The following is a 15,497-nucleotide window of genomic DNA, read 5'->3' as shown; positions in this document are numbered from 1 at the left end:
ATGTCATTATTTTCACGTGGAACAACTCTGTGTTAGGCCTTGACGTTCTACTTAAAATAATGGCAGATACCATTTTATTTCAGGCAATAGATTGATGGCTGGGTCTCAAGACAATGCTTTTATTCTCTAATTAATATATCACTTTATGCATGTACACGATAGGTTCTAACCCTCAAGAAAAATGTCCTTATTAAAAAATAAAACAATAAACAGAAGCTTAGGAGGGCAAGACATTTCTTACTACACTGCACAAAAAGAATCACTGTACCAGTTATGCAGTTATGTTCACTCAGGTATATCCAAACAATGGCAAATATGTCAAAATTAAAACAAGCAGCTAATACCTGTACCCTTTAGCTCTGATTTAAGACCTCATTTGTTGAATTCTTTGGTTGAGAATTAAAGAATGCAGATACTGGCTGCTGGATCTAATTATGACATATCTGTCTTTTTTCTATTTTTGTTATAAAATGCTAGAGTCAAAAACACAGGTCAAAAACTATAGGCACCAAAGACAACCACATGGGCCAATCAGTGGGTCAGCTTAGGAACAACAAGAGTGAAGGGCACAGTAAAGCATTAGACACAAGAATTAAGATGCTTATGATGCACACTGTTCTTGAAGGATGGTGCGCTGTTGTTATATATGTCTCCAAGTACTCATCTAGTAGGCTATTCCAAACTCTTCTGACTACAAATGGCTTTGGTAGCAGTGCTTTCAGATCTGGTGGGCACAAGCTGGTGTGCATTTGTAGAGGACCGTTGCTGCAGCCACTTGATGTCTTTGATGGAGAGATGTTTAGGATATACAGTGGTAAAGACTAACTGGTACCTTAATTGTTTTATGTAAGTCGCTTTTGACTGTATAATGTGTTCAACTTGTTTCATTAGTAAACCAGTAATCTTTTATACTATGCTTTTCAAACCCATACATTTTTCACTTTTTGCACTTCAATTTACACATAGTTACGTGTTTAGCTGGAAACTACTACACCAGGCACAAAAAGAAACTCGTCAGTTATATTCATCCTTGCTGTTCAATAACTTGATAATTTTGGATTATTCTGAAATATACATTTTGTTAATTGGGCTTTGCTTTCTAATTTGACACCCTGTTCGTGAAAAACGAACAAGAATTGACCAAGATATGCGCCTCCAAAGCCTCAAACCCCAAAATCAAAAGTTGCATTTTCAACGATTTTCAATGGGAAGCATACAAGCACCATGGGCCAATCAATAAAGCACACAGTGTAACAGGCACAATTGAATCGTTAAAATTGCAACTTTTCATTTTGGGGGTTAAGAGTTTGGAGGCGCATATCTTGGTTAATTCTTGCTCAATGTTCACGAACAGGGTGTTTTAAATGAGAAAAAAAAAGTCCAATTAACAAAATCTATATTTCAGAATAATCCAAAATTATCAAGTTATTGAACAGCAAGGATGAATATAACTGACGAGTTTCTTTTTGTGCCTGGTGTATATATTTTAGATAGACAGCTCTAGTGGCTCTTCGATTGTCTGCTCAGTGGCAGAAGTGGGTAAGTGCAATAGCTGCCATGTGTAGAGTACAATATACTGTGTGTAAATTACCAAATGTTCACAGGGCAGCTATTGCTCATTCCCATTTCTAGCACTGAGCAGTCAACTTTTTCTTTATAATTTGTATCTTCTTGCATACATTTCAACATTTGTGCCCCAAAAGTGGACCTTTTTGTCGTTTTGGTTATTGGCTTGTCCATATCATTTGGCAACATTTGGCCACACCAAATGAAAAGGCTGCAAAAGCTAGCAATGTCAGTAAACAACCACACATTTAAGAAAGAAGAGGAGTTGAAGTTTATTACCTTCATATTTTACATAAAAGATCAGTTGGTTAAAATGGTATATGCTAAAAACCACATTTCTCTTCTATACTTCGCCAATAAAGTATCCTTACACTTGGAAAAATAATCACTACTTCCAAACTGAACAATATTGGGGTGAATTTGTTTTTTGAATAGATGCCCTATTTAATCCTGCACATTATGACACCACATTGAATCCAATGTGACTTCAAGAAGCAAAGTTACAAGCATTTGATTTAAAAACAAAGGTCCCGTTTTAAAAGTGACAAACTGGCCTATTCAGAACTCCACAGACTGGACATCTGGTTTGAGAGTGGTGAATGGCTAATTTATGTGTTTGGCTTTAATTAAGAACAAAAGGAACAAAAGAAAACTGAAACAAAAGAACTGACAAATAAAATGAAAGTTATGAAAAGTACAGAGAAGCAAAAACTGAAATAAAAACTGCTTTAAATAACGCTTCATTGAAGAAGCTGTGTTGCAGGGTTAGCTCGATTTAAATCAATTGATTTAAATCACGATTTAAAGGAGTATTTCGTGATCCTAGCATCCTCTATTTATGTCATTTTTCATTAGATATCCACAAAAAAACCTATTCCCAAAATTTCAGTTGATTCCGATTTTGCGTTCATGAAGTTATGCATGATTATGTGTATTACACTGCTCCATAGACAATGCGTTGTAATTTCATTCTGGTGCACCAGAACAAAATTCAAATTTCACGATATCTTTGCTAAACTAATTAAACTGCAAGAAATATTTTGTACATAAACATTATGTAGCCAGAGGTTTCCAGTGATATAAAAATCTCAACTTTTTTGAGAAAAGTGGGGGATGAGGCTGTGGATCACGAAATGCCCTTTTAAATCACGATTTAAATCAACTGATTTTTTTTTTTTTTAATCACTGATTTAAATCAACTTTTTCAGTTTTTGCCGTTTTTGATCAATTTAAGGTAATTTCTATCTTGAATTGCCTGTTTTACTTCATTTGTAATGTTTCTACACCTTTTGGATACAATTAAATACCTCTATGATGTCATTTTATCTATAGCTAAAAAATCATTTTCAAGGTGCAGAATTCAACTGGTTTTTTCCCATGATTTTACCAAATTTTTTTTTCTTTGAAATTTTCACATCTGAAAACATGTTTTGATTTTTTGTAAATACCTGATAGGATTGTGCATATGTCTAGCATTCCACTGGTCTCTTTAGACTTTATCATAGCAGTTCTTGGGATTAAGAAAAATAAAAAATCGATTTAAATCAAATAAATTGATTTTTTTTGATTTTAAAAAAAATCAAAAAAATCACCAACCTTGCAATCTTTTTTTGCCTTGTATAGGCCAGTTTGTCACTTTTAAAACTGTACCTTTGTCTATTCAATTGCTTGTAACTTTACTTCTTGAGGTCACATTGGATTCAATGTGGTGTCATAATGTGCAGGATTAAATAGTGCATATTAAAAAAACAAATTTACCCCAATATTGTTCAGTTTTGAAATTATGATTATTTTTCCAAGTGTAAGGATACTTTATTGGCGCAGTATACTAAAGGATCCATTTCAGGTCAACAGACCTATTTTATTTTTAAAAAAGCAACAAATCTAGGTTAATCATTAAATTTTGTGATAATCACATTTCAAACTGTCGCCTTAAGCTAAGCCAACTTATTGCACAGTGTATGCATTCCAAATTGTATGTGATCAAAGTATAGGTGTCTTTTGGTGAGAAATATCAATTTGCACATTTCCACATCATTTGGTTACTCATTTTGCAGGCTGCACTAGTTATGCAGAAATTACACATCAAAATCAACCTTATGGTTCTAGTCATTTGTGACTTCACACGAGAACGAAATCTGCATTAAAATGTTTCAGTGTGATCTCCTGGGAAGCGTATGCATAGTCTACACGACAGTTGAATCCACATCGGGGAAATGATTGCATTTGTGTGGCATCTGAAAAGACTGCTTTAAAATCACTGAAATTGACCAAGTTATATAGCCAAAAAAGTACATTTTGGGTTGTAATGCTTCAAATGGTATATTTTCTCTCATATGACATTTTCGAAGTAAAAAAAAAAAAATTCATATCTGCAAGGCATCGGTTTTGGTAAATATTAAGCCCTACCTGATTGTAACGGTCAGCTTCAAGGACACACTGCCATTTTAAGGTGTTTACGGTTCAGTGCGTTAAGGCCAGTGTAATGGGAGAGAACATGGACCTTTTCGAGCATCATTATTTCTGAATTGTATGCCAAAAGTATATAAAACTATACATTTTTGGAAAGGAAATGAGTCAAGGAATCCCATGGTGACGTCAGATTTGTTCAAAAATCTCGAGTTTTTGAACAAATCACAAAAATTCACTTTTTTACCCCAATTTGTTTGTGACAACTTAGAAAAAAATCTGTTCGGAGTAAAAAAATTCAGTTAGCTTTTTATAAAGAAGAGACATGAACTTAGGGAAGGTTTTTTAATTTTTTGAAATTCGTCTCTTTTTGAAATGTTGAAAAAACATGTGAAAAAAGCAATTTTGTCACTCTATTAAGCTAAAAATTTCACAGAATGGTGTATATTTTTGTTTAAAACAAATATTTTGAAAAAATTAGAAAACCTTCCCTAGGCTTTGATGTACTCTAAACGATAGTGTAAAAAGTTTACCTTTTGCTTGCATATTTTTCGAGTTATCTTGTCACAAAAATCGTGCAATATTGTCAAAAGTGTAAAAGCTGTATCTGGTGCATGGTCTAAATATGCATCTTTTTGCACCAATAAATCTATAATGTCTGCTTTCAGTGCGCCAAAATTCAAAATAATTCAAAAATCTAAGTGGCATTTTGACTGCAAATTTTTGTTTTGTTTACACCACATTTGCTGGCGTGAACAACAAACCGAATGCACCTAGACTGCGTTGGACATACGCGCAGAGAGTTGCGCCAGCGTCACGCTAAGCGAATCACGCAGCAGTAATCAAAATATTTCGATTCAGCGCATTTCTGACTCATTATTTCCCGCCAATTTACTAAGCTGTCTTGAGCCATGTGACTTTTTAGAGTTGAAAAGAGTGAAACAAATCAAGCAAAAATACGAGTAAATATTAGCAAGTTGTATTTTATCAGTTTCAAGTGAAAGAATACATCTTAGTGTTGATAAATATCAAGAAATCTCAAATTCGGGCGTGAACGAATGTGTCTTCCATTACTCTGGCCTTTAAACAAGAAAAGTCTCAGGTCAACTAGTAGATGTTGAGTTTTTGATCATTTAGCATTATATATAAATCATCTAGTTTAACCTGATTTTGGTGTTGTTTAACTGTGAGAGTTCTGAATATGAGAGAATTCCGCCCCAAATTAGCCATTTTCCCATTGAAACCTGAGTAATAGATAATTAGTGGTACATATAAGAGGAAATCACATTGAACCGCATCCAAGCAATGCGTTTCAATGTGGATCCCTCCTCTCATGTGGAGCACCCACTCTCAAGTTTAATGTACCAAAAACAAAAGAAAGCAAATCATATTGAAGATTTATTTTTTGCCACACTTCAAAACCAATTTGCAGCAACAAATGATGCATGAATTTGACTAAAATCCTAGCTCATTTTGCCATAAAACCTTGAGAAGATTTATACATATAGTAATAAAATGTACTTTTCAATTCAGCACAGGGAAGCCAAATCCTCATCATAGATTTGTGACTGCATATAGCTCTAGATTGGGATAAAGCAGAACACTTGAGAAGGATTTTGAGCTAAATGGGTTATTCTATTCGAAAAACACACCCCACTGTGGAAGATTTCGAAATTGCTGACGAAGTTAGTCTATTATTAGACCAACTTGTTGATTATTCAACTAGATCTTATAAATATCAACTTTTTTATTAACTGGAATTTAACACAAAACTGGCAAAAATTTCCATGTGGATGACATAGAAATCTTCCACAGGGGGTGTGGATTTTAAACAGAACAGCCCAATCTAACATTCTTTCATCACCACGATGCTTAATGTGTCACTCGACAGAAACTCAACTGGGAACGAGAGGATATCGGAGGATGAGAGGATACATCCTCTCGTGGGAAACGAGAAACAGTAACGCAAAATGGGCCAAATGTAATTATTGGAGTATCAGTAATGAACATGGGGAAATGGATTTTCATGAGAGGCTTACAAAATTGGGGCATTTTCATGCTTTGCACGCTACAGCTTATAAGAGCTTTGATTTTTTGAAGAAATTCATTGAAGTTGAAGAAACTGTAAACCATAGCTGAAATTTTCCAAGAACTATCAAATAAATTTCACTGTCTTGAAACTGCATGATGCAGTTGTCACATTTAAAATGTGTTTTATGAAAAATATAGGAATTAATTTATCAGAAGTTTTGGTTTGTTAATAGAAATCAATTGATTGATCAAATGGCCAATCAATCAATCAATCAATCAATCAATCAATCAATCAATCAATCAATCAATCAATCAATCAATCAAAATAACCAATGTTTACACTGTGTGAGGTAATTTAATCAAGCGAAATTAATATTAATATATTAATACAAATATTATGCGACACATCTCAATAGACTCGAGCAAAAGTCAGACTTTTTGAAATTGAGTTATGTTGCAAGTACTAACTTACTAAAGTTCCTAAGCGTAGGCCAACATTTGGGAACAAAGGCATGCAGGATTTCATTTTTTATTGCATATTTGACTCACTTATGTCCTTTCTGCATCTGGCCAAATTGTTGATTTTTTCCCATTTTTTTTGGCAACTAAAAAAAAAGCAACTGTGTTGGGCTATGCAGCACATCCAATTGGCTTTTCCAGTTGAAATCCACACTACCCCTTTTTAAAGATTTTTGAAATATCTTCCACAGGGGAGTAATTGGTCAGAGTTAATCATTTTGAAACCCATACTGCCCCAGTATAATGGCTTAATTTTACATATATCTTGCACAAATGGAGTGAGTATTTCAAATGGAAGTTACCCAATTTTATATTCTATTCAAAACTTATACTCCCTCTGTGGAAGACTTTAGCTAAATCTACCATAGGGGTAGTGTGGATTTCAACTAGAATAGCCCAATTTCACATACCTATGGGCCCGGGGCACTCACATTTCCCAGCTATATGGGTATGTGCCGCGGCGACGACCCCCCCCTTTTCAGAGCCGCTAGCCGTTCCTTAGACCCTCTGAATTCATTGATTGCCCGCTCTGAAGCCCCGAAATTTTTCTAGCCATTCCATAGACCCTCAGATCATCGATTTCCGATCTCATTGGCATCTTGATAGGCGTGTTTTCTGTCCCACTATTTCAAGCCCAAAAGCTACTTTTGCGAGCCCAAAAACTTCAAAGGGAATTTTCCATAAATTTCTTCCCCATTGAAACACATTGTAAGGAATAAGGTGAACTTTGGGCGGGATTTTGGGCTCCCTTTAGTAGTCTACGTCTAGTGGCAACACTGGTTGGTTGTTTGTAAACAGTGATTGCAGCACTGCCGAGTGCCTGCCGACACCTTCAGCTGATGATCATTTTGCCGGACATTTTGCTAGAAATAAATGATTTTTAGATCTCTTTTGGGAATAAAATTGCCAAATATGAGGAAAAGTACCTCAAATAATTATGTACACATCCTTGCAGCTGGCCATAACAGTGAATTAAAAGGTAATTTACGATCTACTGGTCAAGTGGAATCCCCGAGTGGAATGGCTGTCAAATTCTGCACAATTCACTCAATCATCTCATGCAGTTCAATAGTCGAAATGTTTTTCTTTTCGCACTGAAAAAAAAAAAAAAATTCTTGTGGGTTTGTTTTTATGGTGGGCTTTTATGTAATGCTGCTAGCTGCTGCTATAATTATCAGTAGGTTAATAGCATAGATTGTAGGTCTGCAGGGTCTAGTAATTTTGATCCGAATGCTGTTTTGCTTTGCTGAGATTTTGCATTAATGGTTTTCCTGATTTAATAATTTAATGCACAATTCAAAGTGAAATCGATTCCTTCAAAAATCTGTGGCAAAATGCAACGAAATTGAACCCTGGTTTGGCCTGCATGGTTTAGTTGCCGAGATTTTCAGATTTTGGCGGCTGATCTGTTCCCAATGCAAGACCCCCCCTTTGGCCGGTCAAACAGTTCCCAAGACCCCCCCTTTATGACCGGCCGATCAGTTCCCTAGACCCCCTTTTTTTTTTGACCGGCCGATCAGTTCCTTAGACCTCAAGTTGAAACTGGCGATGGCACACCCTACTAAAAAAAAAAAAAAATGTGCCCCCGGCCTATGGGCTCTAAGACAAACCTTTTTATGGCCTTACTGCATGATGTTGAAATTTGTAAGACCTTCACATACTTGGTTACAAAGTTTATATGTATATCCATTTTCTTATAACTTTTTAAAATTGTGTTTACTCCTTATTTGTACATGCATCTCAATTTCATTATTGACAACTTTGGTCTGATTGGAACAGATCACGTATCACATAATATAAAATTGAGATGGATCCAAATCAAGTCAAAACTATAGACATTCAACTTATTTTGCACATTCACATGCATACTCCCATACCAGGCAGGGAAAAAAATAACCGGAGCCACCGAAAGCAATTGCCTTGGGTGCCCATGCCTTTGCCTTGGTGCCCCTCAAAATGTGTAGTGGGTGTATTTTTTAGCATGTGATTGCCTTGGTGCCATAGGCCTTAACAGAATTGCCTGGCTGCCCTCGCAAATGCCAAAATGAACTTTTTTCCCTGCCAGGTGTACATTTACAAATCCAAAGATCAAAATTTCAAACTGTTTATAGATTACCGAGAATAATATTACTCCACGGACAACAACCAAAACTGTTTTCAATGTATATGTTAACTCTCTTTATGTAAATATGTAATGGTGCCATGGAGACAATACAATACATAGTATTTTCTTCATAATGTGATTTTGGGCGCATAATTGAATCCAATGTTTCAATTCAACCCTGCATCTATATTTATGTAAGTCTAAATTTGGTGTCTGCTTACCCACATGAATACCATCATGACATTTGAGTCCACAATGGCATCAAAAGCATTAAATCTTAAGATTTAAGACACAGTGATAACAGGTGAAAATTCTGAATTAAAAAATCCAAAATTGTTCCGCTGATTTGATCTAGAATTACTTTCAGGTGTGCAAAATAAAGAAATATTTCATAACTACCCTTCTTTGGACATTTAATGTAGGGCAATGCAACATGGTGTATTGCTTGTTTGTACTTCTTTCTTTTTTCTTTCTTTCTTTCTTTCTTTCTTTCTTTCTTTCTTTCTTTCTTTCTTTCTTTCTTTCTTTCTTTCTTTCTTTCTTTCTTTCTTTCTTTCTTTCTTTCTTTTCTTTCTTTCTTTCTTTCTTTCTTTCTTTCTTTCTTTCTTTCTTTCTTTCTTTCTTTCTTTCTTTCTTTCTTTCTTTCTTTCTTTCTTTTTCTTTCTTTCTTTCTTCCTTCCTTCCTTCCTTCCTTCCTTCTTTCTTTCTTTCTTTCTTTCTTTCTTTCTTTCTTTCTTTCTTTCTTTCTTTCTTTCTTTCTTTCTTTCTTTCTTTCTTCTTTCTTTCTTTCTTTTTCTTTCTTTCTTTCTTTCTTTCTTTCTTTCTTTCTTTCTTTTTTCTTTCTTTCTTTTTTTCTTTCTTTCTTTTTTTTCTTTCTTTCTTTCTTTCTTTCTTTCTTTCTTTCTTTTTCTTTCTTTTTCTTCTTTTTTTGTTTTCTCTTTTTGCCCTATTGGCTAAGAATTACATCAAAATGAAATGTGTTTTAGCTGATGACTGAGAAGTTTCAGGAACTGCATTTTGAGGAGGCCAAGAGCAGAGGAGACTCTTCTGCTCTCCTTAAATCTGATATAGGAGAGCAATTTTAGCTTTCCTAAATTGACCATTCCCTCCTTACATTATATTGTAAATGCTTTAAACCATTGTCCTGGAAGGCTCCAGAAGAGCTATATAATGCTCTCCTGCAAATTCCAAAAGACAGTCCCTGATTAGCTTGCTGTTTCCACTTAATCAGATTCTCCATTTTTGCATTTTGCAGAATTGCACACATACTCCCATTCTGGGTATACATAAACAAAATACAAAGGATCAAAGACTTTCTGATCGTATTATTACATCATGCACAACGACCGCAACTAACGTTCAATGCATGTATACATTCTATGTACTGATGTGATCGAGACAATACAATACATAGTATTTTCGTGGTAATGTGATTTTGTGGTGCATAATTTAATCTAGTGTTTCACTTCAACCCTGATCAGGCTATATTTATGTAAACCTAAATTTGGCATTTTCTTACTCACATGAGTACCATCAGAGGTTGTTGAGTTCACACAATGACATCAAAAGCCTCAGATCTTTAAATTAAAGAAACAGTACACGTATAGCAGGTGAAATCTGACTCTGACCTGATTTTTACATCATGCACAACAACTGAAACTGGGGTTCAGTGCCTGAATACACTCTTAACCTAAATTTGCACTGATGCCATTGAGACAATACATATGATAATATGATTTTGAGGCATAAGTTAATCTAGTTTTTCACTTCAATCCACCATCTATATATAAACCTAAATTTGGCTTTTGCTTAACAGAGAAGGTGACAAAAGACCGCTTTCTCGTCTTCTCATCTTCCCTGTTTTTACCCACATGAATACCATCAGAGGTTGAGTCTACATGATGGCATCAAAGTATACAAAATCTTAAGAATTTAAATAAGAAACAGCATTCATCCTCCTCTTCTTCTTCTTTCTCATTCTCCTCCTCTTCCTCCTCCTCTTCTTCTTCTTCTTCTTCTTCTCTTCTTCTTCTTCTTCTTTTTCTTCTTCTTCTTTTTTTTTTTCTTCTCCTCTTCCTCCTCCTCCCTCTACTTCATCTTGTTCTTCTCAATATTTCTGTTATTGTCATTCCTCCTGCTTGTCCTCTTCTTCCTCTTCCTCCTCCACCTCTTCCTCCTCCTTTGTTAAGTTAGGCGGGCAGCCTAACTTATTTGATCAGATCGTCACAATCATCCGCCTAATTAACTTACCTCGTGCCCTTGCAAAGGGCACAGTTGTTCTCATTGTTTCTGTTATTGTTATTCATATTCCTCCTGCCCCTCCCCTTCTTCCTCTGAAAGAAGAAACTCTCCTCTTCTTCCTCCTCTTTCTTCTTTTCCTTCTCTTCCTCCTCCTCGTCCTCCTCTTCATCTTCATCATATTGGTTTTCTTCTCATTGTTTCTGTTATTGTTATTAGTATTCTTAATTCTCCTGCTCTTGCTCATCTTCCTCTTCCTCCTCCTCCTCTTTGTCTTCATCTTCTTCTTCTTCAGTTTCAACATTGATTGCTCTCTCCCGTTTCCTATATTTTACTTGTTATTGAATGAGAGAGACAGTGAAGAGATTAGTGGCATATGTACACCATAAACATGATTGCATTGTGATACATCACTGCCATTTGCAAGTTGTTGAAATGTCAAGATATCTTGTCATATACATGCCAGCGTCTTAATTTTGATTTATTGCAGGTTATCGTCCCTTATCTCAAGCTTAAGTTGGATGCTCTATTTGAAAGATGGCAACAGCAATTTTGGGATCAACCCGCAAGAGTAGGTAGCACAAAAGAACGGATGCAGAAGATTTTTCTAACAATATATCCATTTCTTCATCTGACATGGGAGGTAAGCTTATATTAAATTATGACAAATTAATGTGTCAAATTTTCTTGAAAATGAAATTGTTCAAATATGTCAAGTGCTTAATGTCAAATTGGAGCCAAATTTGTTTTGAAAGAAATGTTACATTTGTCGTAACTTTCATTTGAAATAAAATTTAACGAGATATTGGGTTTTAATAGGTCAAGTGCTCCAAGGATTGTCACAAATGTCATCTAATTTATTACCTAATGTTTAATTCTTCTGTTTATGAGAAATATTCTTGTTATTGCAAATTGATGCAACATATGACTGTTTTCATGATCAAACTTGTTTGACGCCAGCAGGCTCAATTAATACAATGTTTTCTTACGTTACACATTTTATGCTCAAGTTTGAAGATTAAAGTTCCAAAATTGGAACAGCGATTATAATTTCATTTTCTTGATTATGGGGTAATTGTGTACTTATATGTATAACATTTCATGATGAATTTGAAAAGAAAAGAAATTCTGAACAAGGTCAAAAGTATGTAATTACAGATGTTTAGAGGGAAATTAAACTTTTTGATAGGTATAGAATTCCTGCAAGTAAATTGATGTGAAAGGGCATGTTTCCAGAAGAAACTTGTACTAATTTCTGATGTCATAATGACATCTAAATAGAATTTGTCGCAAATGATCTGTTTTTCTTCACTATACAAATATTTCTGTAACTTTTTCATCTGTTCGCCCACAGCTTTACCAATTATACGCTAACGCTAGCTCCTACTTGAAAGAAAAAAAAAGAACTTTAATAGAGTTGTATATCAGAAACTGAAAAGTGTATCAGTTTTTTTGAAATGGAAGAATGGAATTGGAAGTATAATTATACTTGTGACTGGTAGTGGATGTTGATCAAGCTATTTTATGAAGCAAAATTTAAAAAGAAAGATGAGAAAATATTTTCCCTCAGGTATACAGTTGAGAAGTTAATACAGCATCTATCTTATGTCTGAAAAACAAATTTTGTGATTGTAGTAGGCATACTTATGTACATGACCTATACGCCTACATGTATACTGTATAGTCAAAACAAATTTAATTCCCATCATAGCAATTTAGTGCTTATAGACTAATTAGTGACGTCTCTTTTTGTTTCTTTCCTCAGGGAGTCATTTTGGTATATCAACTCAGGTATCTTTTTCAGAAATCAAATCGGCATTCTCCGTTCCTTTACATGGCAGGTAAGAAGGTGTACAATGTGCTAGGGTTTAGATTAGGATTGGGTGACATTTGTTATTCTGAAGCTGTTGTTTTGTGGGGGTGTTTGTCTGTCTGTCTGTGTCTCTTTCTGTCTATGCATCTGTCTCCATCTTTGTCTGAAATGCAACATTCTCTGTTACTCTACATGGCAGGTAAGAAGGTGTACAATGTGCTAGGGTTTAGATTAGGATTTGGTGACATTCGTTATTCTGAAACTGTTGTTTTGTTGGTGTGCCTGTCTGTCTGTGTCTCTTTCTGTCTAGGCATCTGTCTATATCTTTGCCTGAAATGCAAGATTCTCTGTTCCTCTACATGGCAGGTAAGAAGGTGTATAATGTGCTAGGCTTTAGATTAGGATTGGGTGACATTCATTATTCTGAAGCTGTTGTTTTGTTGGGGTGTCTGTCTGTTTGTGTCTGTTTGTGTCTCGCTATCTGTCTCCCTCCATTCTCCGTTCCTCTAAATGGCAGGTAAGAAAGTGTAATAATGTGCTAGAGTTTAGATTAGGATTGGGTGACATTCGTTATTCTGAAGCTGTTGTTTTGTTGGGGTGTCTGTCTGTCTGTGTCTCTTTCTGTCTAGCTATCTGTCTCCCTGACTAAATTCAAATTGGCATTCTCCGCTCCTCTACATAGCAGGTAAGGTGTACTATAATGCTAGGGTTAAGAATTGGGTGACATTCATTATTCTGAAGCTGTTTGTCTGTGTGTGTGGGGGGTGTCTGTCTGTCTGTCTGTCTGTCTGTCTGTCTGTTGGGGTGTCTGTCTGTCTGTCGGGTTGTGTGTCTATATGTCTGTGTCTCTTTTTGTCAAGCTATCTGTCTCCCTGACTGAATTCAAATCAACATTCTCTGTACCTCTAAATGGCAGGTAAGAAGTCTGTCAATTTCCATCTTCATAATCTTTACCACATCCGTAAATTCATTGACCCGGATACCTGTCACCATGCTGTTCGTTCTCTCATACTGTCCGGACTTGATTATGGCAATGCAATCCTCTATGGTATCACTCAAGGTGAAAGAAATAGACTGCAGAAGCTGCAAAATCGTGTTGTGCATTTGATTTTCTCTGTCCCTCGCTCAACTGGTACCTCCAACCTTCTCATTCAATTGCATTGGCTTCCAATCCAGGACCGTATTCTTTTTAAACTTCTGCTTTATGTTTTCAAGTTCTCTCAGGGCTATGCCCCTAATTATCTTTGTGAACTTCTTTCAGCCTATGCTCCCGGAAGAGAATTCATGAGATCTTCTTCTGATAAGACTCTGCTTAGTCAGCCTAGGGCACAGAGGATCTGGTTTAAATACCTACTCTGGCCCGAGGGAATGGAACAAACTCCCTAAAGCCATCAGGGAGTCTTCATCAATTCCAGTTTTCAGAAAGAAACTGAAAACTCACCTTTTCAGTTAGTTTCTTTCTTGATCCTTCTGTGTTTCTTTTTTATTCCATCCTTTCTCTCCTTGTTCAGCGCTTTGATAAATTTTAAAGGCGCTTTATAAATATCTTTATGTATGTATGTATGTATGTGTACATGTACAATGTGCGTGGGTTTAGATTAGAATTGGGTGACACAAACCCCCTGTTTAATATATTCTGTATCTATATTGTATATGAAATAAAGCGGTTGTAAAAATGTTCATTTCCTCACACATTTTTGGAGCAATTTTATTGCATTTCGCATTTTTTCATTTGTGAAATCCAGAAAAAAAAGATAATTTCATGCATAAAATGCTAAAGCTGGATTATAAGATACCGTCAAAAATAAAATTTTCATAGAATTGGAATCCATAGCATAAATGGAAAGTTAATCAACTGCTTTGTAATGTTTAACCTACTTTCAAAAGCAAATGGAATCCATAGCATGATTTGAAAATGAAAATGAGCTTGCGTAATTTATAATAGAGGTAGTCATTGTGGCGTCAACGCCGCCATCTTGTGGGTACGGAGTGCCTTGTTGCTAAGATCACCGCGTTGACGCTTGACTGAAGCGGTGCGTCACGCGCTTTGACTTCCGCGTTATCGGGGGCGTATTGTCTAACACATGACATGCTGAACGGCAGTACCCACAAGATGGCGGATCCCGCGGAAAAGGCTGACGGCCTCTATTGTTATATCAAACCTACTTTCTAATGATTGTGGCATTTGTTTAACTTTTCTTATTTCTCACAAACTTGAAATTGCTTACCGAGAGGAAGCTTTCATCCAGTATTCTCTTGGACGTCTTCAGCCCCAATATTGTGGCATTTGAAACATTTTTTTATCAAAAAATGCTAAAATAAAAACAATGATAATAATTTTTGTAACAAAATAAAAATATTTTATATTGTTTTCTGGAACAGTTACAGGAAACACTGTAAAAGTTGATATTTTTGCAGAAAATGAATTTTTACACTTTTTGTAACAATGCAGCTACCACAAAAATGAAAACATGCTAAATTAAGAGCGAAATAGTTCAAAATTGGCACATTGCAAAAAATTTCATGTGTGAAAAATACCGCTTTCTACAGTAACATGTTATTTTTGTAAAGTCTGCACAAAAAGTAATGCAGTTGTGTTAAATACGCCTATATAGCTTCAGGTACGGGTGTGAGTCATGGATAATCACCAAGGACATGGAAAACAAGATCAATGCCTTTGCAACATCTTGCTGTAACAGAGTCATGTTAAATATCAAGCGTGTGGATCGGATTCCAAATGAAACCATCTACAAACGTCAAACCCTCCATTTTCTTTGTGCTGACTTCAAATCAATACAAATAGCTGCAACTTTTTAA

General features: G+C 35.5%; 1 protein-coding gene across 1 annotated transcript in view; it reads left to right on the top strand.

The window, feature by feature from the left end:
- LOC140136188 (peroxisome assembly protein 12-like) overlaps positions 1 to 15,497 on the top strand; it is a 231,436-nt gene that overhangs the window by 17,184 nt on the left and 198,755 nt on the right. Inside the window, exons 5-6 of the mRNA XM_072157897.1 lie at positions 11,358 to 11,510; positions 12,633 to 12,708. Of these exons, the coding sequence (XP_072013998.1) occupies positions 11,358 to 11,510; positions 12,633 to 12,708 (229 nt within the window). The remainder of the gene's footprint in view (positions 1 to 11,357; positions 11,511 to 12,632; positions 12,709 to 15,497) is intronic.

This window comes from Amphiura filiformis, chromosome 16 (assembly GCF_039555335.1).
Source record: "Amphiura filiformis chromosome 16, Afil_fr2py, whole genome shotgun sequence".
NCBI classification, from domain to species: domain Eukaryota; kingdom Metazoa; phylum Echinodermata; class Ophiuroidea; order Amphilepidida; family Amphiuridae; genus Amphiura; species Amphiura filiformis.
Note: the sequence above shows the minus strand (reverse complement) of the source record. Positions and strands in the feature narration are given on the sequence as shown.